The 23741-nt window shown below is 57.5% G+C and overlaps 2 protein-coding genes across 2 annotated transcripts in view; both read left to right on the top strand.

Moving 5' to 3' along the window:
• Positions 1-2744: 2744 nt before the first annotated feature.
• CPSF1 (cleavage and polyadenylation specific factor 1) overlaps positions 2745-23741 on the top strand; it is a gene marked incomplete at its 5' end in the record, with an annotated part of 46470 nt that continues 25473 nt past the window's right edge. The window contains 17 exons of the mRNA XM_066208795.1: positions 2745-2980; positions 4092-4243; positions 4350-4496; positions 8613-8752; positions 10055-10165; positions 11120-11213; positions 11973-12060; positions 12176-12301; positions 14987-15041; positions 15376-15470; positions 15725-15799; positions 16263-16343; positions 19396-19485; positions 19569-19685; positions 20395-20536; positions 21103-21281; positions 22884-23014. Of these exons, the coding sequence (XP_066064892.1) occupies positions 2745-2980; positions 4092-4243; positions 4350-4496; positions 8613-8752; positions 10055-10165; positions 11120-11213; positions 11973-12060; positions 12176-12301; positions 14987-15041; positions 15376-15470; positions 15725-15799; positions 16263-16343; positions 19396-19485; positions 19569-19685; positions 20395-20536; positions 21103-21281; positions 22884-23014 (2059 nt within the window). The remainder of the gene's footprint in view (positions 2981-4091; positions 4244-4349; positions 4497-8612; positions 8753-10054; positions 10166-11119; positions 11214-11972; positions 12061-12175; positions 12302-14986; positions 15042-15375; positions 15471-15724; positions 15800-16262; positions 16344-19395; positions 19486-19568; positions 19686-20394; positions 20537-21102; positions 21282-22883; positions 23015-23741) is intronic.
• Positions 10172-11107, top strand: LOC136305531 (ATP synthase subunit a-like; the record flags this gene model as incomplete). The annotated part of the gene is made up of 1 exon (XM_066208788.1): positions 10172-11107. A coding segment is annotated over one exon (936 nt), but the record flags the coding sequence as incomplete, so codon positions are not given.

Below are 23741 nucleotides of genomic sequence, written 5' to 3'. Positions count from 1 at the left end.
GGGGGTTTGACCCGATTTTGGGGGGTTTGAACCGATTTTGGGGGGTTTGACCCGATTTTGGGGGGTTTTTGACCCAATTTTGGGGGGTTTGACCCGATTTTTGGGGGGTTTTGACCCGATTTTGGGGGTTTGACACGATTTTGGGGGTTTGACCCGATTTTGGGGGGTTTGACCCGATTTTGGGGGGTTTGACCCGATTTTGGGGGTTTGACCCGATTTTGGGGGGTTTGACCCGATTTTGGGGGGTTTGACCCGATTTTGGGGGGTTTGACCCGATTTTGGGGGTTTGACCGATTTTGGGGGGTTTTGACCCGATTTTGGGGGTGTTTGACCCGATTTTGGGGGTTTTGACCAGATTTTGGGGGTTTGACCCGATTTTGGGTTGACCCGATTTGACCCGATTTTGGGGGGTTTTGACCCAATTTTGGGGGTTTTGACCCGATTTTGGGGGTTTTGACCCAATTTTGGGGGTTTGACCCGATTTTGGGGGTTTGACCCGATTTTGGGGGGTTTGACCCGATTTTGGGGGGTTTGACCCGATTTTGGGGGTTTTGACCCGATTTTGGGGGGGGTTTGACCCGATTTTGGGGGTTTGACCCGATTTTGGGGGGTTTTGACCCGATTTTTGGGGGGGTTTGACCCGATTTTGGGGGTTTGACCCGATTTTGGGGGGTTTGACCCGATTTTGGGGGGGTTTGACCCGATTTTGGGGGTTTTGACCCGATTTTGGGAGTTTGACCCGAGTTTGGGGAGTTTTGACCAATTTTGGGGGTTTGACCCGATTTTGGGGGGTTTTGACCCGATTTTGGGGGTTTGACCCGATTTTGGGGGTTTGACCCGATTTTGGGGGGTTTGACCCGATTTTGGGGGTTTTGACCCGATTTTGGGGGGTTTGACCCGATTTTGGGGGGTTTGACCCGATTTTGGGGGGTTTTGACCCAATTTGGGGGGTTTGACCCGATTTTGGGGGGTTTGACCCGATTTGGGGGGTTTTGACCCGATTTTGGGGGGTTTTGACCCGATTTTGGGGTTTTGACCCGATTTTGGGGGATTTGACCCGATTTTGGGTGTTTTAACTCATTTTTTTGGGGGTTTTGACCCGATTTTGGGGGTTTTGACCCGATTTTGGGGTTTGACCCGATTTTGGGGGGTTTGACCCAATTTTGGGGTGTTCGGACCCGATTTTGGGGGGTTTGACCCGATTTGGGGGGTTTGACCCGATTTTGGGGGTTTTGACCCGATTTTGGGGGGGTTTGACCCGATTTTGGGGGTTTGACCCGATTTTGGGGGGTTTGACCCGATTTTGGGGGGTTTGACCCGATTTTGGGGGGTTTGGACCCCGATTTTGGGGGTTTGACCCGATTTTGGGGGGTTTGACCCGATTTTGGGGGGTTTGACCCGATTTTGGGGGTTTTGACCCGATTTTGGGGAGTTTGACCCGAGTTTGGGGAGTTTTGACCCAATTTTGGGGGGTTTGACCCGATTTTGGGGGGTTTGACCCGATTTTGGGGGGTTTGACCCGATTTTGGGGGTTTGACGACCCGATTTTGGGGGGTTTGACCCGATTTTGGGGGTTTTGACCCGATTTTGGGGGGTTTGACCCGATTTTGGGGGGTTTGACCCGATTTTGGGGGGTTTTGACCCAATTTGGGGGTTTGACCCGATTTTGGGGGGTTTGACCCGATTTGGGGGGTTTTGACCCGATTTTGGGGGGTTTTGACCCGATTTTGGGGTTTTGACCCGATTTTGGGGGATTTGACCCGATTTTGGGTGTTTTAACTCATTTTTTGGGGGGTTTTGACCCGATTTTGGGGGTTTTGACCCGATTTTGGGGTTTGACCCGATTTTGGGGGGTTTGACCCAATTTTGGGGTGTTCGGACCCGATTTTGGGGGGTTTTGACCCGATTTTGGGGGGTTTGACCCGATTTTGGGGTGTTTTGACCCGATTTTGGGGAGTTTTGACCGATTTGGGGGCTTTGACCCGATTTTGGGGTGTTTTGTTTCATTTTTTGGGGTGTTTTAACTCATTTTATGGGCTGTTTTAACCCATTTTTGGGCTGTTTTAACCCATTTTTGGGGTGTTTTATCTCATTTTTGGGGAGTATTAAGATATTTTTGGGGTGTTTTTACTCATTTTTAGGGGCGTTTTATCCATTTTGGGGCGTTTTAACCCGTTTTTGGGGTGTTTTAACCTGGTTTTTGGGTGTTTTATCTCAATTTTGGGGTGTTTTTATCCCATTTTGGGGTGTTTTATCCCATTTTTGGGGTGTTTTATCCTGCTTTGGGGTGTTTTCACCCGTTTTTGGGGCGTTTTTCACTCGGTTTTGGGGTGTTTTAAACCTGATTTTTTGGGTGTTTCATCTCAATTTTGGGGTGTTTTATCTCATTTTTGGGGTGTTTTAACCCGTTTTTTGGGGTGTTTTATCCCATTTTTGGGGTGTTTCATCTCATTTTTGGGGCGTTTTATCTCATTTTTGGGGTGTTTTCACCCGTTTTTGGGGCGTTTTCACTCGGTTTTGGGGTGTTTTATCTCATTTTTGGGGCGTTTTATCCCATTTTTGGGGTGTTTTCACCCGTTTTTGGGGTGTTTTCACCCGTTTTTGGGGCGTTTTCACTCGGTTTTGGGGCGTTTTCACTCGGTTTTGGGGTGTTTTTATCTCATTTTTGGGGCGTTTTATCCCATTTTTGGGGTGTTTTCACCCGTTTTTTGGGGTGTTTTCACCCGTTTTTTGGGGTGTTTTCACCCGTTTTTGGGGCGTTTTCACTCGGTTTTGGGGTGTTTTATCCCATTTTTGGGGGTGTTTTCACCCATTTTTGGGGTGTTTTCACCCATTTTTGGGGTGTTTTCACCCGTTTTTTGGGGTGTTTTCACCCGTTTTTGGGTGTTTTTCCCCGCAGCTCTCGGTGGTGGAGTACGACCCCGGCACTCACGACCTCAAGACTCTGTCCCTGCACTACTTCGAGGAGCCCGAGCTGAGGGTGAGCCCCAAATCCCTGGATTTCACCCCAAAACGGGTTTGGGGTTCCCGGAGTTATCCCAAATCCCTGGATTTCACCCCAAAACGGGTTTGGGGTTCCCAGAGTTATCCCAAATCCCTGGATTTCACCCCAAAATGGGTTTGGGGTTCCCAGAGTTATCCCAAATCCCTGGATTTCACCCCAAAACGGGTTTGGTGTTCCCAGAGTTATCCCAAATCCCTGGATTTCACCCCAAAACGGGTTTGGGGTTCCCGGAGTTATCCCAAATCCCTGGATTTCACCCCAAAACGGGTTTGGGGTCCCAGAGTTCTCCCAAATCCCTGGATTTCACCCCAAAATGGATTTGGGGTTCCCAGAGTTATCCCAAATCCCTGATTTCCCATTTTTCCTGGATAACTTTGTCCAGAACGTGCACTGGGAGCTCTGGGATGGATTTTGGGGTCCCAGGCCCATCCCAAACCCCCTGAATTCCCAATTTTTCCCAGGATATCTTTGTCCTGAATGTTCACATACCCCCGAGTTTTGGTGCGGGCTCACTCTGGGATGGATTTTGGGATATCCCTGATCCCAGAGTGACTCCAAATTCCCATTTTTTTCAGGATAACTTTGTCCCGAATGCTCACACCCCCGAGTTTGGCTCTGGGCTCACTCTGGGATGGATTCTGACATTCCAGGCCCATCCCAAACTCCCTAAATTCCCAATTTTTTCCCCCCAGAATGGATTTTGGGGTTCCCCTGGCTCCGGATTCTCTCCCAACCCCCCGAAATTCCCGATTTTTCCCAGGATATCTCTTCGTCCAGAACATTCACACCCCCGAGTTTGGCTCTGGGCTCACTCTGGGATGGATTCTGACATTCCAGACCCATCCCAAACCCCCTGAATTCCCAATTTTTCCCAGGATATCTTTGTCCCGAATGCTCACACCCCCCGAGTTTGGCTCTGGGCTCACTCTGGGATGGATTCTGACATTCCAGGCCCATCCCAAACCCCCTGAATTCCCAATTTTTTCCCCCCAGGATGGATTCTGGGATTCCCCTGGCTCCGGATTCTCTCCCAACCCCCCCCGAAATTCCCGATTTTTATTTTTTTTTTCTCGTTTTCCTCCCCCAGGACGGCTTCGTGCAGAACGTGCACACCCCGCGCGTCCGCGTGGACCCCGACGGGCGCTGCGCCGTGATGCTGATCTACGGCACCCGCCTGGTGGTGCTGCCCTTCCGCCGCGACTCGCTGGCCGACGAGCACGAGGGGCCCGTGGGAGAAGGGTGAGCCGGCCCTCATCCCAAAAAATAAAAAACCTCGGGAGAATCCCCCGTTTTCCCCAAAAAAAACCCCAAATAAACCCGGCTCCGTTTTCCCCCCGGCCGGCAGGCAGAAATCCAGCTTCCTGCCCAGCTACATCATCGACGTGCGGGAGCTGGACGAGAAACTGCTCAACATCGTCGACATGCAGTTCCTGCACGGCTACTACGAGCCCACGCTGCTGATCCTCTTCGAGCCCAACCAGACCTGGCCCGGGTCGGCGGGGGGAACGTTGGGAATTTGGGGGGATTTGGGGGAATTTTTGGGGTTTTTGGAGGGAATTTTGGGGGGAATTTTGGAATTTGGGGGAAATTTTGGGGAATTTTGGGGGGTTTGAAGGGAATTTGGGGGGTTTGGGGGGAATTTTTGGGAGTTTTGGGGGTATTTGGAGGGAATTTTTGGGTTTGGAGGAATTTTTGGGAATTTTGGGGTGTTTGGAGGGAATTTTGGGGTGTTTGGGGGAGTTTGGAGGGAATTTTTGGGAGTTTTGGAGGAATTTTTGGGAATTTTGGGAGTTTTGGGGGGGAATTTGAGGAGTTTTTGGGGGTCCCGGCCCCCAGCAGTTCCCAGGCCCACGCTGCTGATCCTCTTCGAGCCCAACCAGACCTGGCCCGGGTCGGCGGGGGGAAAGTTGGGAATTTGGGGGGATTTGGGAATTTGGGGGAATTTTGGGGAAATTTTGGGGGGAATATTGGGAATTTGGGGGGAATTTTGGGGAATTTTGGGGGTTTGAAGGGAATTTGGGGGTTTGGGGGGAATTTTTGGGAGTTTTGGGGGTATTTGGAGGGAATTTTTGGGGTTTGGAGGAATTTTTGGGAATTTTGGGGTGTTTGGAGGGAATTTTGGGGTTTTTGGGGGAAATTTTGGGAGTTTTGAGGGGAATTTTGGGGAGTTTTGGGGTGTTTGGGGGAGTTTGGAGGGAATTTTTGGGAGTTTTGGGGTGTTTGAAGGGAATTTTGGGAGTTTGGAGGGAATTTGGGGAATTTTGGGGAATTTTGGGGGGTTTGGAGGGAGTTTTGGGGGAATTTTGAGGAGTTTTGGGGGAATTTTGAGGAGTTTTTGGGGGTCCCGGCCCCCAGCAGTTCCCAGGCCCACGCTGCTGATCCTCTTCGAGCCCAACCAGACCTGGCCCGGGTCGGCGGGGGGAAAGTTGGGAATTTGGGGGGATTTTTGGGAATTTGGGGGAATTTTGGGGAATTTTGGGGCTGTTTGGGGGGAATTTTGGGGAGTTTTGGGGCTGTTTGGGGAGAATTTTTGGGTTTTTGGGGGGAATTTTTGGGAATTTTGGGATGTTTGGATGGAATTTTGGGGTGTTTGGGGGAGTTTGGAGGGAATTTTGGGAGTTTTGGAGGAATTTTGGGGAATTTTGGGGTGTTTTGGGGGGAATTTGAGGAGTTTTTGGGGGTCCCGGCCCCCAGCAGTTCCCAGGCCCACGCTGCTGATCCTCTTCGAGCCCAACCAGACCTGGCCCGGGTCGGCGGGGGGAAAGTTGGGAATTTGGAGGGAATTTTGGGGAATTTTGGGGGAAATTTTGGGAGTTTGGGGGGAATTTTTGGGAGTTTTGGGGCTTTTTGTGGGGAATTTTGGGGTTTTTGGAGGGAATTTTGGGAGTTTTGGGGTGTTTGGGGAGAATTTTGGGGTGTTTGGAGGAATTTGAGGAGTTTTTGGGGATATTTGGAGGGAATTTTGGGGTTTTTGGAGGAATTTTTGGGAGTTTTGGGGTGTTTGGGGGGAATTTTTGGGAGGTTTGGGGGGAATTTTGGGGAGTTTTGGAGGAATTTTTGGGAATTTTGGGGGTATTTGGAGGGAATTTTTGAGGTTTGGAGGAATTTTTGGGAGTTTTGGGGTGTTTGGAGGGAATTTTGAGGTGTTTGGGGGAGTTTGGAGGGAATTTTTGGGAGTTTTGGGAGTTTTGGGGGGAATTTTTGGGAATTTTAGGGGGAATTTTGGGAGTTTTGGGGTGTTTGAAGGGAATTTTTGGGGTTTGGAGGGAATTTTGGGAGTTTTGGGGGGAATTTTTGGGAATTTTGGAGGTTTGGGGGAAATTTTTGGGAGTTTTGGGGCTATTTGGAGGGAATTTTGGGAGTTTTCAGGGTGTTTGGGGGGAATTTTGGGGAATTTTGGGGGTATTTGGAGGGAGTTTTGGGGCTTTCAGGCGATTTTGGGGTGGTTTGGAGAGAATTTGGGGTCTCAGGAGGGGTCCCACGCCCTGCCGGGGGTCACTGCCCACTTTGGGGGTCAGAGGTCACACCTGGGGACATTGGGGTGTCCCCAGAGGGGTGACAGGCCTGAGAGGGGTCAGAGGTCACACTGGGGGACATTGGGGTGTCCCCAGAGGGGTGACAGGCCCGAGAGGGGTCAGAGGTCACACCGGGGGACATTGGGGTGTCCCCAGAGGGGTGACAGGCCTGAGAGGGGTCAGAGGTCACACTGGGGGACATTGGGGTGTCCCCAGAGGGGTGACAGGCCCGAGAGGGGTCAGAGGTCACACCTGGGGACATTGGGGTGTCCCCAGAGGGGTGACAGGCCCGAGAGGGGTCAGAGGTCACCACCGGGGGACATTGGGGTGTCCCCAGAGGGGTGACAGGCCCGAGAGGGGTCAGAGGTCACCACCGGGGGACATTGGGGTGTCCCCAGAGGGGTGACAGGCCCGAGAGGGGTCAGAGGTCACACCGGGGGACATTGGGGTGTCCCCAGAGGGGTGACAGGCCCGAGAGGGGTCAGAGGTCACACCTGGGGACATTGGGGTGTCCCCAGAGGGGTGACAGGCCCGAGAGGGGTCAGAGGTCACCTCAGGGTGACATTGGGGTGTCCCCAGAGGGGTGACAGGCCTGAGAGGGGTCAGAGGTCACACCTGGGGACATTGGGGTGTCCCCAGAGGGGTGACAGGCCCGAGAGGGGTCAGAGGTCACACCTGGTGACACAGGTGTCCCCAGAGGGGTGACAGGCCCGAGAGGGGTCAGAGGTCACACCGGGGGACATTGGGGTGTCCCCAGAGGGGTGACAGGCCCGAGAGGGGTCAGAGGTCACACCTGGGGACATTGGGGTGTCCCCAGAGGGGTGACAGGCCCGAGAGGGGTCAGAGGTCACACCGGGGGACATTGGGGTGTCCCCAGAGGGGTGACAGGCCCGAGAGGGGTCAGAGGTCACACCGGGGGACATTGGGGTGTCCCCAGAGGGGTGACAGGCCCGAGAGGGGTCAGAGGTCACACCTGGGGACATTGGGGTGTCCCCAGAGGGGTGACAGGCCTGAGAGGGGTCAGAGGTCACACCTGGGGACATTGGGGTGTCCCCAGAGGGGTGACAGGCCTGAGAGGGGTCAGAGGTCACACCTGGGGACATTGGGGTGTCCCCAGAGGGGTGACAGGTCCGAGAGGGGTCAGAGGTCACACCGGGGGACATTGGGGTGTCCCCAGAGGGGTGACAGGCCCGAGAGGGGTCAGAGGTCACACCTGGGGACATTGGGGTGTCCCCAGAGGGGTGACAGGCCTGAGAGGGGTCAGAGGTCACACCGGGGGACATTGGGGTGTCCCCAGAGGGGTGACAGGCCCGAGAGGGGTCAGAGGTCACACCGGGGGACATTGGGGTGTCCCCAGAGGGGTGACAGGCCCGAGAGGGGTCAGAGGTCACACCTGGGGACATTGGGGTGTCCCCAGAGGGGTGACAGGCCTGAGAGGGGTCAGAGGTCACACTGGGGGACATTGGGGTGTCCCCAGAGGGGTGACAGGTCTGAGAGGGGTCAGAGGTCACACCAGGTGACACAGGTGTCCCCAGAGGGGTGACAGGCCCGAGAGGGGTCAGAGGTCACCTCAGGGTGACATTGGGGTGTCCCCAGAGGGGTGACAGGTCCGAGAGGGGTCAGAGGTCACCACCGGGGGACATTGGGGTGTCCCCAGAGGGGTGACAGGCCCGAGAGGGGTCAGAGGTCACACCAGGTGACACAGGTGTCCCCACAGGCGGGTGGCGGTGCGGCAGGACACGCGTGTGTGCGCTCTGGGTGTGTGTGGGGGTGACCCCCAGGTGACACAGGTGACACAGGTGTCCCCGCAGGCGGGTGGCGGTGCGGCAGGACACGCGTGTGTGCGCTCTGGGTGTGTGTGGGGGTGACCCCCAGGTGACACAGGTGACACAGGTGTCCCCGCAGGCGGGTGGCGGTGCGGCAGGACACGCGTGTGTGCGCTCTGGGTGTGTGTGGGGGTGACCCCCAGGTGACACAGGTGACACAGGTGTCCCCGCAGGCGGGTGGCGGTGCGGCAGGACACGCGTGTGTGCGCTCTGGGTGTGTGTGGGGGTGACCCCCAGGTGACACAGGTGACACAGGTGTCCCCGCAGGCGGGTGGCGGTGCGGCAGGACACGTGCAGCATCGTGGCCATCTCGCTGAACATCCTGCAGCGCGTCCACCCCGTCATCTGGTCGCTGAGCTCGCTGCCCTTCGACTGTACGCAGGCCCTGCCTGTCCCCAAGCCCATCGGTCAGTGACGGCGACACAGCGACGGTGACACGGTGACAGGGACACAGGGACACGGTGACACAGGGACAGGGACACAGTGACAGGGACAGTGACACGGTGACAGTGACAGGGACAGCGACAGAGTGACAGTGACAGTGACGCAGTGACACAGTGACAGTGACATGGTGACAGTGACAGTGACAGGGACAGTGATACAGGGACAGTGACAGTGACACAGGGACAGTGACAGCGACAGTGACACAGTGACGGTGACAGGGACACAGTGACAGGGACAGTGACACAGTGACGGTGACACAGGGACAGGGACAGTGACAGTGACATGGTGACAGCAACAGTGACACAGTGGCAGTGACACAGCAACAGTGACACAGTGACAGTGACAGTGACACAGGGACAGTGACAGTGACACAGGGACAGGGACAGGGACAGTGACACAGTGACAGTGACACAGTGACAGTGACAGTGACACAGTGACACAGGGACAGTGACACAGTGACAGGGACACAGTGACACAGGGACACGGTGACAGTGACACAGTGACACAGGGACAGTGACAGGGTCCCTGAGCTCGCTGCCCTTCGACTGTACGCAGGCCCTGCCTGTCCCCAAGCCCATCGGTCAGTGACGGCGACGGTGACACGGTGACAGGGACAGTGACACAGGGACAGGGACATGGACACAGGGACAGGGACACAGTGACGGTGACACAGTGACAGGGACAGCGGCACAGTGACGCAGGGACAGTGACAGCGACAGTGACACGGTGACAGGGACAGTGACACAGGGACAGTGACACAGGGACAGTGACAGTGACAGTGACACAGGGACAGGGACAGTGACAGTGGCACAGTGACAGTGACACAGGGATAGTGACAGTGACACAGTGACAGTGACACGGTGGCAATGATAATGTTCACGTGTCACAGGAGGTGACACTGACGCTGACGGTGACACGCTGACTGTGACACTGGCACTGACAATGACACTGACGGTGACACTGACACCGACGGTGACACTGACGCTGATGGTGACACTGACAGTGGCGCTGACACTGGCACTGACAATGACACTGACGGTGTCACTGGAACTGATACTGACTGTGATACTGACACTGTCGGTGACAGTGACACTGCAAATGACACTGACGGTGACACTGATGGTGACACTGACACTGACGGTGACACTGACGGTGACACTGACGGTGACACTGACGGTGACACCGACGGTGACACTGACGGTGACACTGACGGTGACACTGACGGTGACACCGACGGTGACACTGACGCCGTCCCCGTGTCACAGGGGGCGTGGTGATCTTCGCCGTGAACTCCCTGCTGTACCTGAACCAGAGCGTGCCGCCCTACGGCGTCGCCCTCAACAGCCTCACCTGCGGCACCACCGTCTTCCCGCTGCGTAAGGGACCCCGCCTTCGGCCTCGCCTGCGTCCTCATCCTCCTCCTCGTCTCCACCCTCCGCCTCAGCTTCATCCTCAGCCTCATCTTCATCATCTTCATCATCCTCTTCACCCTCACCCTCTGCCTCAGCTTCATCATCTTCATCATCATCTTCATCCTCATTCTCCACCTCAGCTTCATCCTCTTCATCCTCACCCTCCTCCTCCTCTTCATCCTCCGCCTCATCTTCATCATCTTCATCATCATCTTCATCCTCATCCTCCGCCTCAGCTTCATCTTCAGCCTCATCTTCATCCTCTTCACCCTCACCCTCCGCCTCAGCTTCATCCTCTTCATCCTCACCCTCATCTTCCTCATCTTCACCCTCACCCTCCGCCTCAGCTTCATCTTCAGCCTCATCTTCATCCTCTTCATCCTCACCCTCCGCCTCATCTTCATCATCTTCATCATCCTCTTCACCCTCACCCTCCGCCTCAGCTTCATCTTCAGCCTCATCTTCATCATCTTCATCATCCTCTTCACCCTCACCCTCCACCTCAGCTTCATCCTCACCCTCATCTTCCTCATCTTCATCCCCACCCTCCGCCTCATCTTCATCCTTAGCCTCATCTTCATCATCTTCATCATCCTCTTCATCCTCACCCTCCGCCTCACCTTCCTCATCTTCATCCTCAGCCTTTTCTTCAGCCTCATCCTCCCTCTCAGCCTCGTCATCCTCCTCCTCCTCCTCCTCATCCTCCTCGTCCTCTTCCTCGTCGTCACCCTCAGCCTCGTCCTCATCTTCCTCGTCTTTGTCCTCCTCCTCCTCCTCTTCATCCTCCTCCTTCGTTCTCAGCCTCATCCTCCTCGTCATCTTCCTCGTCCGAATAATCCTCCTTGTCCTCCTCTTCGGCCTCCTCCTCCTCCTCCTCCCCCTCCCCTCCCCGGTGTCACCGCCTGTCCCCGTCCCCAGGTGTCCAGGAGGGCGTGAGGATGACTCTGGACTGCGCCCAGGCCACCTTCATCTCCTATGACAAGATGGTCATCTCCCTCAAGGGGGGCGAGATGTGAGGCTGGGGGGGCCGGGGGGGTTTGGGGTGTCCCCAGGTGTCCCCAGGTGTGCCCAGGTGTGCCCAGGTGTGCCCAGGTGTCCCCAGGTGTTTCGGGTGTCCCCAGGTGTCCCCCCAGGTGACCCCAGGCGTCCCCAGGTGTTTTGGGGTGTCCCTGTGGGATTTTGGGGTGTCCCCAGGTATCCCCAAGTGTCCCCAGGTGTATCCCAGGTGTCCCCAGGTGTTTCAGGGTGTCTCCAGGTGTTTTGGGGTGTCCCTGTGGGGTTTCGGGGTGTCCCCATGGAATTTTGGGGTGTCCCCAGGTGTCCCCAGGTGTTTTGGAGTGTCCCTGTGGGGTTTCGGGTGTCCCCAGGTGTTTCAGGTGTCCCCAGGTGTATCTCAGGTGTATCTCAGATGTTTGGGGTGTCCCCAGGTGTCCCCAGGTGTCCCCAGGTGTCCCCAGGTGTCCCTCAGGTGTTTCAGGTGTTTGGGGTGTCCCCAGGTGTCCCCAGGTGTCCCCAGGTGTATCTCAGGTGTTTCAGGTGTTTCAGGTGTCCCCAGTTGTCCCCAGGTGTCCCCAGGTGTCCCCAGGTGTCCCCAGGTGTATCTCAGGTGTTTCAGGTGTTTCAGGTGTTTGGGGTGTCCCCAGGTGTCCCCAGGTGTGTCTCAGGTGTTTCAGGTGTTTCAGGTGTCCCCAGGTGTCCCCAGGTGTCCCCAGGTGTCCCCAGGTGTATCTCAGGTGTTTCAGGTGTTTCAGGTGTCCCCCGTGTCTCCCAGCTACGTGCTGACGCTGATCACCGACGGGATGCGCTCCGTGCGCTCCTTCCACTTCGACAAAGCCGCCGCCTCCGTCCTCACCACCTGTGTAAGCACCTGGGCACACCTGGGCACACCTGGGGGGCACCTGGGGACACACCTGGGCACACCTGGGGGGCACCTGGGGACACACCTGGGCCCACCTGGCCCCCCTGTGTCCGCAGATGGTGCCCCTGGAGCCGGGTTATCTCTTCCTGGGCTCCCGCCTGGGGAACTCGCTGCTGCTCAGGTACACGGAGAAACTGCAGGAGGCGCCGGCCGGGCCGGGCAAGGAGGGGCCGGACAGGCAGGTGAGGGCTCAAGGCACACCTGGGGGGGTTCAAACACACCTGGGGGGGCTCAAGGCACACCTGGGGGGTTATAAACACACCTGGAGGGGTTATAAACACACCTGGGGGGGTTCAAACACACCTGGGGGGTTATAAACACACCTGGGGGGGTTCAAACACACCTGGGGGGGTTATAAACACACCTGGGGGGGTTCAAACACACCTGGGGGGGTTATAAACACACCTGGGGGGGTTCAAACACACCTGGGGGGGTTATAAACACACCTGGGGGGGTTATAAACACACCTGGGGGGTTATAAACACACCTGGGGGGGTTATAAACACACCTGGGGGGTTATAAACACACCTGGAGGGGTTATAAACACACCTGGGGGGGTATAAACACACCTGGGGGGTTATAAACACACCTGGGGGGGTTCAAACACACCTGGGGGGGCTCAAGGCACACCTGGGGGGTTATAAACACACCTGGAGGGGTTATAAACACACCTGGGGGGGTATAAACACACCTGGGGGGGTTATAAACACACCTGGGGGGGTTATAAACACACCTGGGGGGGTTATAAACACACCTGGGGGGGTATAAACACACCTGGGGGGTTATAAACACACCTGGGGGGGTTCAAACACACCTGGGGGGGCTCAAGGCACACCTGGGGGGTTATAAACACACCTGGAGGGGTTATAAACACACCTGGGGGGGTTATAAACACACCTGGGGGGTTATAAACACACCTGGGGGGGCTCAAGGCACACCTGGGGGGTTATAAACACACCTGGAGGGGTTATAAACACACCTGGGGGGTTATAAACACACCTGAGGGGGTTATAAACACACCTGGGGGGTTATAAACACACCTGGGGGGGTTCAAACACACCTGGGGGGTTATAAACACACCTGAGGGGGGTTATAAACACACCTGGGGGGGTTATAAACACACCTGGAGGGGTTATAAACACACCTGGGGGGTTATAAACACACCTGGGGGGGTTATAAACACACCTGGAGGGGTTATAAACACACCTGGGGGGGTTCAAACACACCTGGGGGGGTTCAAACACACCTGGGGGGGTTATAAACACACCTGAGGGGGGTTATAAACACACCTGGGGGGGTATAAACACACCTGGGGGGGTTATAAACACACCTGGAGGGGTTATAAACACACCTGGGGGGTTATAAACACACCTGGGGGGGTTATAAACACACCTGGAGGGGTTATAAACACACCTGGGGGGTTATAAACACACCTGGGGGGGTTATAAACACACCTGGAGGGGTTATAAACACACCTGGGGGGTTATAAACACACCTGGGGGGGTTATAAACACACCTGGAGGGGTTATAAACACACCTGGGGGGTTATAAACACACCTGGAGGGGTTATAAACACACCTGGGGGGTTATAAACACACCTGGGGGGGTTATAAACACACCTGGAGGGGTTATAAACACACCTGGGGGGGTTCAAACACACCTGGGGGGGTTATAAACACACCTGGGGGGGTTCAAACACACCTGGGGGGGTATAAACACACCTGGGGGGTTATAAACACACCTGGGGGGGTTATAAACACACCTGGGGGGGTTCAAACACACCTGGGGGGTTATAAACACACCTGGGGGGGTTATAAACACACCTGGGGGGTTATAAACACACCTGGGGGGGTTCAAACACACCTGGGGGGGTTCAAACACACCTGGGGGGGGTTATAAACACACCTGGGGGGGTTCAAACACACCTGGGGGGGGTTCAAACACACCTGGGGGGTTATAAACACACCTGGGGGGGTTATAAACACACCTGGGGGGGTTATAAACACACCTGGGGGGGTTCAAACACACCTGGGGGGGTTATAAACACACCTGGGGGGGTTATAAACACACCTGGGGGGCTCAAAACACACCTGGGGGGTTATAAACACACCTGGGGGGGTTATAAACACACCTGGGGGGTTATAAACACACCTGGGGGGGTTATAAACACACCTGGGGGGTTATAAACACACCTGGGGGGGTTATAAACACACCTGGGGGGTTATAAACACACCTGGAGGGGTTATAAACACACCTGGGGGGGTTATAAACACACCTGGGGGGGTTATAAACACACCTGGGGGGTTATAAACACACCTGGGGGGGTTATAAACACACCTGGGGGGGTTCAAACACACCTGGGGGGGTTATAAACACACCTGGGGGGGTTATAAACACACCTGGGGGGGTTCAAACACACCTGGGGGGGTTATAAACACACCTGGGGGGGTTCAAACACACCTGGGGGGCTCAAAACACACCTGGGGGGTTATAAACACACCTGGGGGGGTTATAAACACACCTGGGGGGGTATAAACACACCTGGGGGGGGTTATAAACACACCTGGGGGGTTATAAACACACCTGGGGGGTTATAAACACACCTGGAGGGGTTATAAACACACCTGGGGGGGTATAAACACACCTGGGGGGGTTATAAACACACCTGGGGGGTTATAAACACACCTGGGGGGGTTATAAACACACCTGGGGGGGTATAAACACACCTGGGGGGGTTATAAACACACCTGGGGGGGTATAAACACACCTGGGGGGGTTATAAACACACCTGGGGGGGTCCCAAATCACACCTGGAGACCCCCAAATCCACCCGGGGATCCCCAAACTTGTCCCTGTCCCTCCCCCAGCAGGAGGAGCCGCCGGTGAAGAAGAAACGCTCGGAGCCGACGGGGCCGTGGGCAGGTGGGGACACACCTGGGGACACCTGGGGACACCTGGGGACACACGTGGGGGACACACGTGGGGGACACCTGGGGACAGCTGGGGACAGCTGGGGACACCTGGGGACAGCTGGGGACACACGTGGGGGACACCTGGGACACCTGGGGACACCTGGGGACAGCTGGGGACACCTGGGGACACCTGGGACACACCTGGGGGACACTTGGGGATACAGGGGGGTGACAGGTGGGTCCCTGTCTCCAGGGGCGTGGCCCAGGTGGCCCAGGTGACAGGTGTGTCCCTGTGGCGGGGCGTGGCCCAGGTGGCCCAGGTGACAGGTGTGTCCCCGTGGCAGGTGGGAAGCCGCCGGCGCAGGACGAGGTGGACGAGATCGAGGTGTACGGCAGCGAGGCCGCCTCGGGGACGCAGCTGGCCACCTACTCCTTCGAGGTATTGTCACCTGGGGCTCACCTGGGGCTCACCTGTGTCACCTGTGTGTCACCTGTGTGTCGCCTGTGTGTCACCTCTGTCACCTGTGTGTCACCTGTGTGTCACCTGTGTCACCTGTGTGTCGCCTGTGTGTCACCTGTGTCAGGTCCCTGTCACCTGTGTGTCACCTGTGTCACCTCCCTGTCACCTGTGTGTCACCTGTGTGTCACCTGTGTGTCACCTGTGTGTCACCTGTGTGTCACCTGTGTCCCCAGGTGTGTGACAGCATCCTCAACATCGGGCCCTGCGCCAACGCCGCCATGGGGGAGCCGGCCTTCCTGTCCGAGGAGGTGAGGGGCCCGAAACCCCAAAAACCCCGAAATCCCCAAAATTCACCCCAAAACCCCCAAAATCCACCCAAAACCCCCGAAATTCACCCCCAAAACCCCCAAAATCCCCAAAATTCACCCAGAAACCCCAAAACCCCCGAAATTCACCCAGAAACCCCAAAAACCCCGAAATTCACCCCAAAAACCCCAAAACCCCCAAAATTCACCCCAAAACCCCAAAATCCCCCAAAATCCACCCCAAAATATCGCAAAATTCACCCCAAACTTGACCCCAAAGCTGACCCCAACCCCCAAACCCCAAACCCTGACCCCAAACCCCAAACATGACCCCAAAACTGACCCCTGACCCCAAACGTGACCCCAAAACTGACCCCTGACCCCAACCGTGACCCCAAACGTGACCCCTGACCCCAAACGTGACCCCCAACCATGACCCCAACCGTGACCCCGTTGTCTCCCACAGTTCCAGAACAGCCCCGAGCCCGACCTGGAGATCGTCCTGTGCTCGGGCTACGGCAAGAACGGGGCGCTCACCGTGCTGCAGGTACCCCAAAACACCCGAAAATACCCCAAAAACACCCCAAAACACCCCAAAATACCCCAAAATACCCCAAAAACACCCCAAAATACCCCAAAATACCCCAAAAACACCCCAAAATACCCCAAAACACCCCAAAACACCCCAAAATACCCCAAAATACCCCAAAAACACCCCAAAATACCCCAAAACACCCCAAAACACCCCAAAACACCCCAAAAACACCCCAAAACACCCCAAAATACCCCAAAATACCCCAAAAACACCCCAAAACACCCCAAAAACACCCCAAAATACCCCCAAAACACCCCAAAACACCCCAAAAACACCCCAAAATACCCCGAAAATACCCCCAAAACACCCCAAAACACCCAAAAATACCCCAAAACACCCCAAAACACCCCGAAAATACCCCAAAACACCCCGAAAATACCCCAAAACACCCCAAAACACCCCAAAACACCCCAAAATACCCCAAAACACCCCAAAAATACCCCAAAAACACCCCAAAAATACCCCAAAACACCACGAAAACACCCCAAAACACCCCAAAATACCCCAAAACACCCCAAAAATACCCCAAAAACACCCCAAAAACACCCCAAAATACCCCAAAACACCACGAAAACACCCCAAAAGACCCCAAAACACCTCAAAACACCCCAAAACACCCCAAAACATCCCAAAAATACCCCAAAACACCCCAAAACATCCCAAAAATACCCCAAAACACCCCAAAACACCCCAAAACACCTCGAAACACCCCAAAAATACCTCAAAACACCCCAAAAACACCCCAAAACACCCCGAAAATACCCCAAAAATACCCCAAAACACCCCAAAACACCCCAAAACACCCCAAAATACCCCAAAACACCCCAAAAATACCCCAAAAACACCCCAAAAACACCCCAAAATACCCCAAAACACCACGAAAACACCCCAAAACACCCCAAAACATCCCAAAATACCCCAAAACACCCCAAAACATCCCAAAAATACCCCAAAACACCCCAAAACACCCCAAAACACCCCAAAATACCCCAAAACACCCCAAAAATACCCCAAAAACACCCCAAAAATACCCCAAAACACCACGAAAACACCCCAAAACACCCCAAAATACCCCAAAACACCCCGAAAATACCCCAAAAATACCCCAAAACACCCCAAAACACCCCAAAACACCCCAAAATACCCCAAAACACCCCAAAAATACCCCAAAAACACCCCAAAAACACCCCAAAACACCCCGAAACACCCCAAAAATACCTCAAAACACCCCAAAAACACCCCAAAACACCCCGAAAATACCCCAAAAATACCCCAAAACACCCCAAAACACCCCAAAACATCCCAAAAATACCCCAAAACACCCCAAAAATACCCCAAAAACACCCCAAAAACACCCCAAAATACCCCAAAACACCACGAAAACACCCCAAAAGACCCCAAAACACCTCAAAACACCCCAAAACACCCCAAAACACCCCAAAACACCCCAAAATACCCCAAAAAATCCCCCAAGCCACCCCTGAGACCCTCCTGTACCCCCAAAACCGCCCGGGAACCCCAAAGCTGCCACACCCTGAACCCTAAAAACCCCCAAACCGCCCCGCACCCCAAAACTCCCCGAGCCCAAAAACCCCAAACCCCCAAAACCCCCAAAAAACCCCAAAACTCCAAATCCCCCTGAACCCCAAATCCTCCCAAAAAAACCCCAAACCCCAAAAACCCCAAATGCCCCCAAAACCCCAGAACTCCAAATCCCCTTGAACCCCAAAAACCCCAAATCCCCCCAAAACTCCAAACGCCCTGAACCCCAAATCCCCCTGAACTCTCAAAACCCCAAATCCCCCCAAAACCCCCAAAAAACCCTCAAAAAACCCCCAAAAAAACCCCCAAAAAACCCCAAAAAGCCCAAAACACCCCAAAAACCCCCCAAAACCCCCCAAAAAAACCCCCCCAAAAAAACCCAAAAAAACCCCAAAAAACCCCCCAAAAAACCCCCAAAAAGACCCCAAAAAAACCCCCAAAAAACCCCAAAAAACCCCAAAAAATCCCCCAAAAAACCCCAAACCCCCCAAAACCCCCCAAAAAACCCCCCAAAAAACCCAAAAAAACCCCCAAAACCCCCCAAAAAACCCCAAAAAACCCTCAAAAAACCCCCAAACCACCCCAAAAACCCCAAACCACCCCAAAACACCCAAAAATACCCCAAAACACCCCGAAACACCCAAAAACACCCCAAAACACCCAAAAACACCCCAAAACACCCCGAAACACCCCAAAACCCCCCCCAAAAAAACCCAAAAACCCAAAAAACCCCCCAAAAAACCCCCAAAAACCCCCAAAAAACCCCCCAAAACCAAAAAAAACCCAAAAAACCTCCGAAAAACCCCAAAAAACCTCCCCCAAAATTCCCCCAAAAAACCCCCCAAAAAACCAAAAACACCCCAAACCTGCCTGACCCCCAAATCTCCCAACCCCCAAATCCCAAACCTGCCCGCGCCCCACAGCGACACCCCAAAAACCCGGGGGCCGCCCCGTAGAACGGAGCGCTGCGCTGTCCCCGGAGCGCTGTCCCCTCCCTGTCCCTGTCCCCTGTGTGACGCTGTCCCCTGTCCCCTGTCCCCTGTCCCCTGTCCCCTGTCCCCTGTCCCTGTGTGACGCTGTCCCGTTCCCTGTCCCCTGTCCCTGTGTGACGCTGTCCCCTGTGTGACGCTGTCCCTGTCCCCTGTCCCTGTGTGACGCTGTCCCCTGTCCCCTGTCCCTGTCCCCTGTCCCTGTGTGACGCTGTCCCCTGTCCCCTGTCCCCTGTCCCCTGTCCCCTGTCCCCTGTCCCTGTGTGACGCTGTCCCCGTCCCCTGTGTGACGCTGTCCCCTGTCCCCTGTGTGACGCTGTCCCCTGTGTGACGCTGTCCCCTGTCCCCTGTCCCCTGTCCCCTGTCCCTGTGTGACGCTGTCCCCTGTCCCCTGTCCCCTGTCCCCTGTCCCCTGTCCCTGTGTGACACTGTCCCCTGTCCCCATCCCTGTGTGACGCTGTCCCTGTCCCCAGCGCAGCATCCGGCCCCAGGTTGTCACCACCTTCGAGCTGCCCGGCTGCTACGACATGTGGACGGTCACCGCGCCCGCGCCGCGGGAGCAGGTGCGTCCCCCGCGCGTCCCCCGGCGCCGCCGCGTCGCCGTCCCCGCCGTGCCCCCGTCCCCACGCCCGCTGTGTCCCCGCAGCCGGAGGTGGCCCCGGGGACGGGGGCGGAGCCTGAGGCGGCGCCGGCTCCGGAAAGTTCCGAGGAGGACGGAGAACGTCACGGGTTCCTGATCCTGAGCCGGGAGGACTCCACCATGGTGAGGGGACACTGGGGACACTGGGGACAGTGGGGACAATGGGGACAATGGGGACACCGGGGACAGTGGGGACATTGGGGACACTGGGGACAGTGGGGACACTGGGGACACTGGGGACACTGGGGACACTGGGGACACTGGGGACATTGGGGACACTGGGGACAATGGGGACACTGGGGACACTGGGGACATCACAGGGACATTGGGGACACTGGGGACACCGGGGACATCACGGGGACGTCGTGGTGACATCCTGGGTGCGTGGTGACATCCCAGGGTCATTACAGGCCCACGATGTCACGGGGACATTGGGGACACTGGGGACATTGGGGACAATGGGGACACTGGGGACACTGGGGACACTGGGGACACTGGGGACACTGGGGGGACACTGGGGACATCACGGGGACGTCGTGGTGACATCCTGGGTGCATGGTGACATCCCAGGGTCATTACAGGCCCACGATGTCACGGGGACATTGGGGACACTCCTTGCTCGCACCTGGCGTCCCCAATGTCCCCAATGTCCCCTCAGTGACGACGACCTGCCTTTGGGGGCTCACCTGGCCTGGGTCCGGTGTCCCCTCCTTGTCCCCGTGTCCCTCCTGGGGATGGCACCTGGCCCGGACCTGGGGGGGGGGGCGCCACGTCCTGCTGTCCCCGGTGTCCCCAACGATGTCCCCGACGATGTCCCCGACGATGTCCCCAGATCCTGCAGACGGGCCAGGAGATCCTGGAGCTGGACACGAGCGGCTTCGCCACGCAGGGCCCGACCGTGTTCGCCGGCAACCTGGGCCAGGGCCAGTTCATCGTGCAGGTGTCACCGCTGGGGCTGCGGCTGCTGCAGGGCGGTGAGTGACACACCTGGGCACACCTGGGGACACACCTGGGACACACCTGGGGACACCTGGGGACAGGGACACACCTGGGCCAGGGCCAGTTCATCGTGCAGGTGTCACCGCTGGGGCTGCGGCTGCTGCAGGGCGGTGAGTGACACACCTGGGCACACCTGGGGACACCTGGGACACACCTGGGGACACACCTGGGACACACCTGGGACACCTGGGACACACCTGGGACACACCTGGGGACAGGGACACACCTGGGCCAGGGCCAGTTCATCGTGCAGGTGTCACCGCTGGGGCTGCGGCTGCTGCAGGGCGGTGAGTGACACACCTGGGCACACCTGGGGACACCTGGGACACCTGGGGACACACCTGGGGACACACCTGGGACACACCTGGGGACAGGGACACACCGGGGCCAGGGCCAGTTCATCGTGCAGGTGACACAGGGGATGTGACAAGCAGAGGGTGTGACAGTGACACGGGGTGTGACGCTGACACAGGGGTCGTGACCCCGCCGTGACCCCGCCGTGACCCCGCCGTGACCCCGCTGTCCCCGGCTGTCCCCTCAGTGACGCAGCTGCACTTTGTCCCGGTGGACCTGGGCTCTCCCATCGTGCACTGCGCCGTGGCCGATCCCTTCGGCGTGCTGCTCAGCGCCGACGGTCACCTGGCCACCTTCACCCTCAAGGGCGACGCCTACGGCGGCCGCGCCCCGCGCCTGGCCCTGCTCCGCCCGCCCGTGTCACACGTGAGTGTCACCCGTGTCCCCAAGTGCCCCTGGCTGTCCCCAACCCCGCCCGGCCCTGCTCCGCCCGCCCGTGTCACACGTGAGTGTCACCCGTGTCCCCAAGTGCCCGTGACTGTCCCCAGCCCCGCCCGGCCCTGCTCCGCCCGCCCGTGTCACACGTGAGTGTCACCCGTGTCCCCAAGTGCCCCTGGCTGTCCCCAGCCCCGCCCGGCCCTGCTCCGCCCGCCCGTGTCACACGTGAGTGTCACCCGTGTCCCCAAGTGCCCCTGGCTGTCCCCAACCCCGCCCGGCCCTGCTCCGCCCGCCCGTGTCACACGTGAGTGTCACCCGTGTCCCCAAGTGCCCGTGACTGTCCCCAACCCCGCCCGGCCCTGCTCCGCCCGCCCGTGTCACACGTGAGTGTCACCCGTGTCCCCAAGTGCCCGTGACTGTCCCCAACCCCGCCCGGCCCTGCTCCGCCCGCCCGTGTCACACGTGAGTGTCACCTGTGTCACCAATGTCGCCAGTGTCCCCAATCCCGTAGTGTCGCCATAATGTCCGCAACGTCCCCAATGTCCCCCCACTGTCCCCAATGGTGTCCCCACTGTTCCCACTGTCCCCAATGGTGTCCCCACTGTCCCCAATGGTGTCCCCACTGTCCCCACTGTCCCCAATGTGTCCCCACTGTCCCCAATGGTGTCCCCACTGTCCCCAATGATGTCCCCACTGTCCCCACTGTCCCCAATGTGTCCCCACTGTCCCCAATGGTGTCCCCACTGTCCCCAATGATGTCCCCACTGTCCCCACTGTCCCCAATGTGTCCCCACTGTCCCCAACGGTGTCCCCACTGTCCCCTATGGTGTCCCCACTGTCCCCAATGTGTCCCCACTGTCCCCAACGGTGTCCCCAATGTGTCCCCACTGTCCCCAATGGTGTCCCCTCTGTCCCCAATGTGTCCCCACTGTCCCCAATGATGTCCCCACTGTCCCCAATGGTGTCCCCAATGGTGTCCCCACTGTCCCCAATGGTGTCCCCGCTGTCCCCTATGATGTCCCCGCTGTCCCCACTGTCCCCACTGTCCCCAACGGTGTCCCCGCTGTCCCCAGTGGTGTCCCCACTGTCCCCTATGATGTCCCCACTGTCCCCAATGGTGTCCCCAATGTCCCCACTGTCCCCAATGTGTCCCCGCTGTCCCCAGTGGTGTCCCCACTGTCCCCAATGACGTCCCCACTGTCCCCAACGGTGTCCCCAGTGTCCCCAACGGTGTCTCCACTGTCCCCAATGGTGTCCCCACTGTCCCCACTGTCCCCAATGGTGTCCCCACTGTCCCCAATGATGTCCCCGCTGTCCCCAATGTGTCCCCACTGTCCCCAATGGTGTCCCCACTGTCCCCAATGGTGTCCCCGCTGTCCCCACTGTCCCCAATGATGTCCCCGCTGTCCCCTATGATGTCCCCGCTGTCCCCACTGTCCCCACTGTCCCCAACGGTGTCCCCGCTGTCCCCAATGTGTCCCCACTGTCCCCTATGGTGTCCCCACTGTCCCCAACGGTGTCCCCACTGTCCCCAATGGTGTCCCCACTGTCCCCACTGTCCCCAACGGTGTCCCCGCTGTCCCCCGGCAGCAATCGCGGGTGACGGCGCTCTGCCTGTACCGGGACGTTTCCGGAATGTTCACCACCGAGAGCCGCGCCCCCCGCGAGGAGCCCCCGCCCCGCCCCCACGCCGAGGCCGAGACCCTCATCCAGGACCTCAGGTGGGTCACCTGTGTCCCCGGGGTGTCCCCGAGGTGTCCCCAGCCCCCAAAGGTGTCCCCAGGGTGTCCCCGAGGTGTCCCCGGATCTCCAGGTGGTCCCAGGTGTGTCCCCCAGGTGTTTGCCACCCTCCCAGATTGGCCCTGGTGGGTTCCCAAGGTGTCCCCGGCCCCCCAAAGGTGTCCCCAGGTGTTCCCAGGTGTCCCCAGGTGTGTCCCCAGGTGTCCCCAGGTGTGTCCCCAGGTGTCCCCAGGTGTGTCCCCAGGTGTGTCCCCAGGTGTCCCCAGGTGTCCCCAGGTGTGTCCCCAGGTGTGCCCAGGTGTGCCCAGGTGTCCCCAGGTGTCCCCAGGTGTTCCCAGGTGTGTCCAGGTGTGTCCCCAGGTGTCCCCAGGTGTGTCCCCAGGTGTCCCCAGGTGTGTCCCCAGGTGTTCCCAGGTGTGTCCAGGTGTGTCCCCAGGTGTCCCCAGGTGTGTCCCCAGGTGTGTCCAGGTGTGTCCCCAGGTGTGTCCAGGTGTGTCCCCAGGTGTCCCCAGGTGTGCCCAGGTGTCCCCAGGTGTCCCCAGGTGTGCCCAGGTGTGCCCAGGTGTCCCCAGGTGTGCCCAGGTGTCCCCAGGTGTGTGCCCAGGTGTCCCCAGGTGTGTTCCCAGGTGTGCCCAGGTGTCCCCAGGTGTCCCCAGGTGTGTCCCCAGGTGTGCCCAGCTGTCCCCAGGTGTCCCCAGGTGTCCCCAG

Source organism: Chamaea fasciata, unplaced genomic scaffold (genome assembly GCF_029207755.1).
Source record: "Chamaea fasciata isolate MVZ Bird 193981 ecotype frontalis unplaced genomic scaffold, bChaFas1.0.hap1 SCAF_475, whole genome shotgun sequence".
NCBI lineage: Eukaryota > Metazoa > Chordata > Aves > Passeriformes > Sylviidae > Chamaea > Chamaea fasciata.
This window is presented reverse-complemented; position numbering and strand designations above follow the sequence as displayed.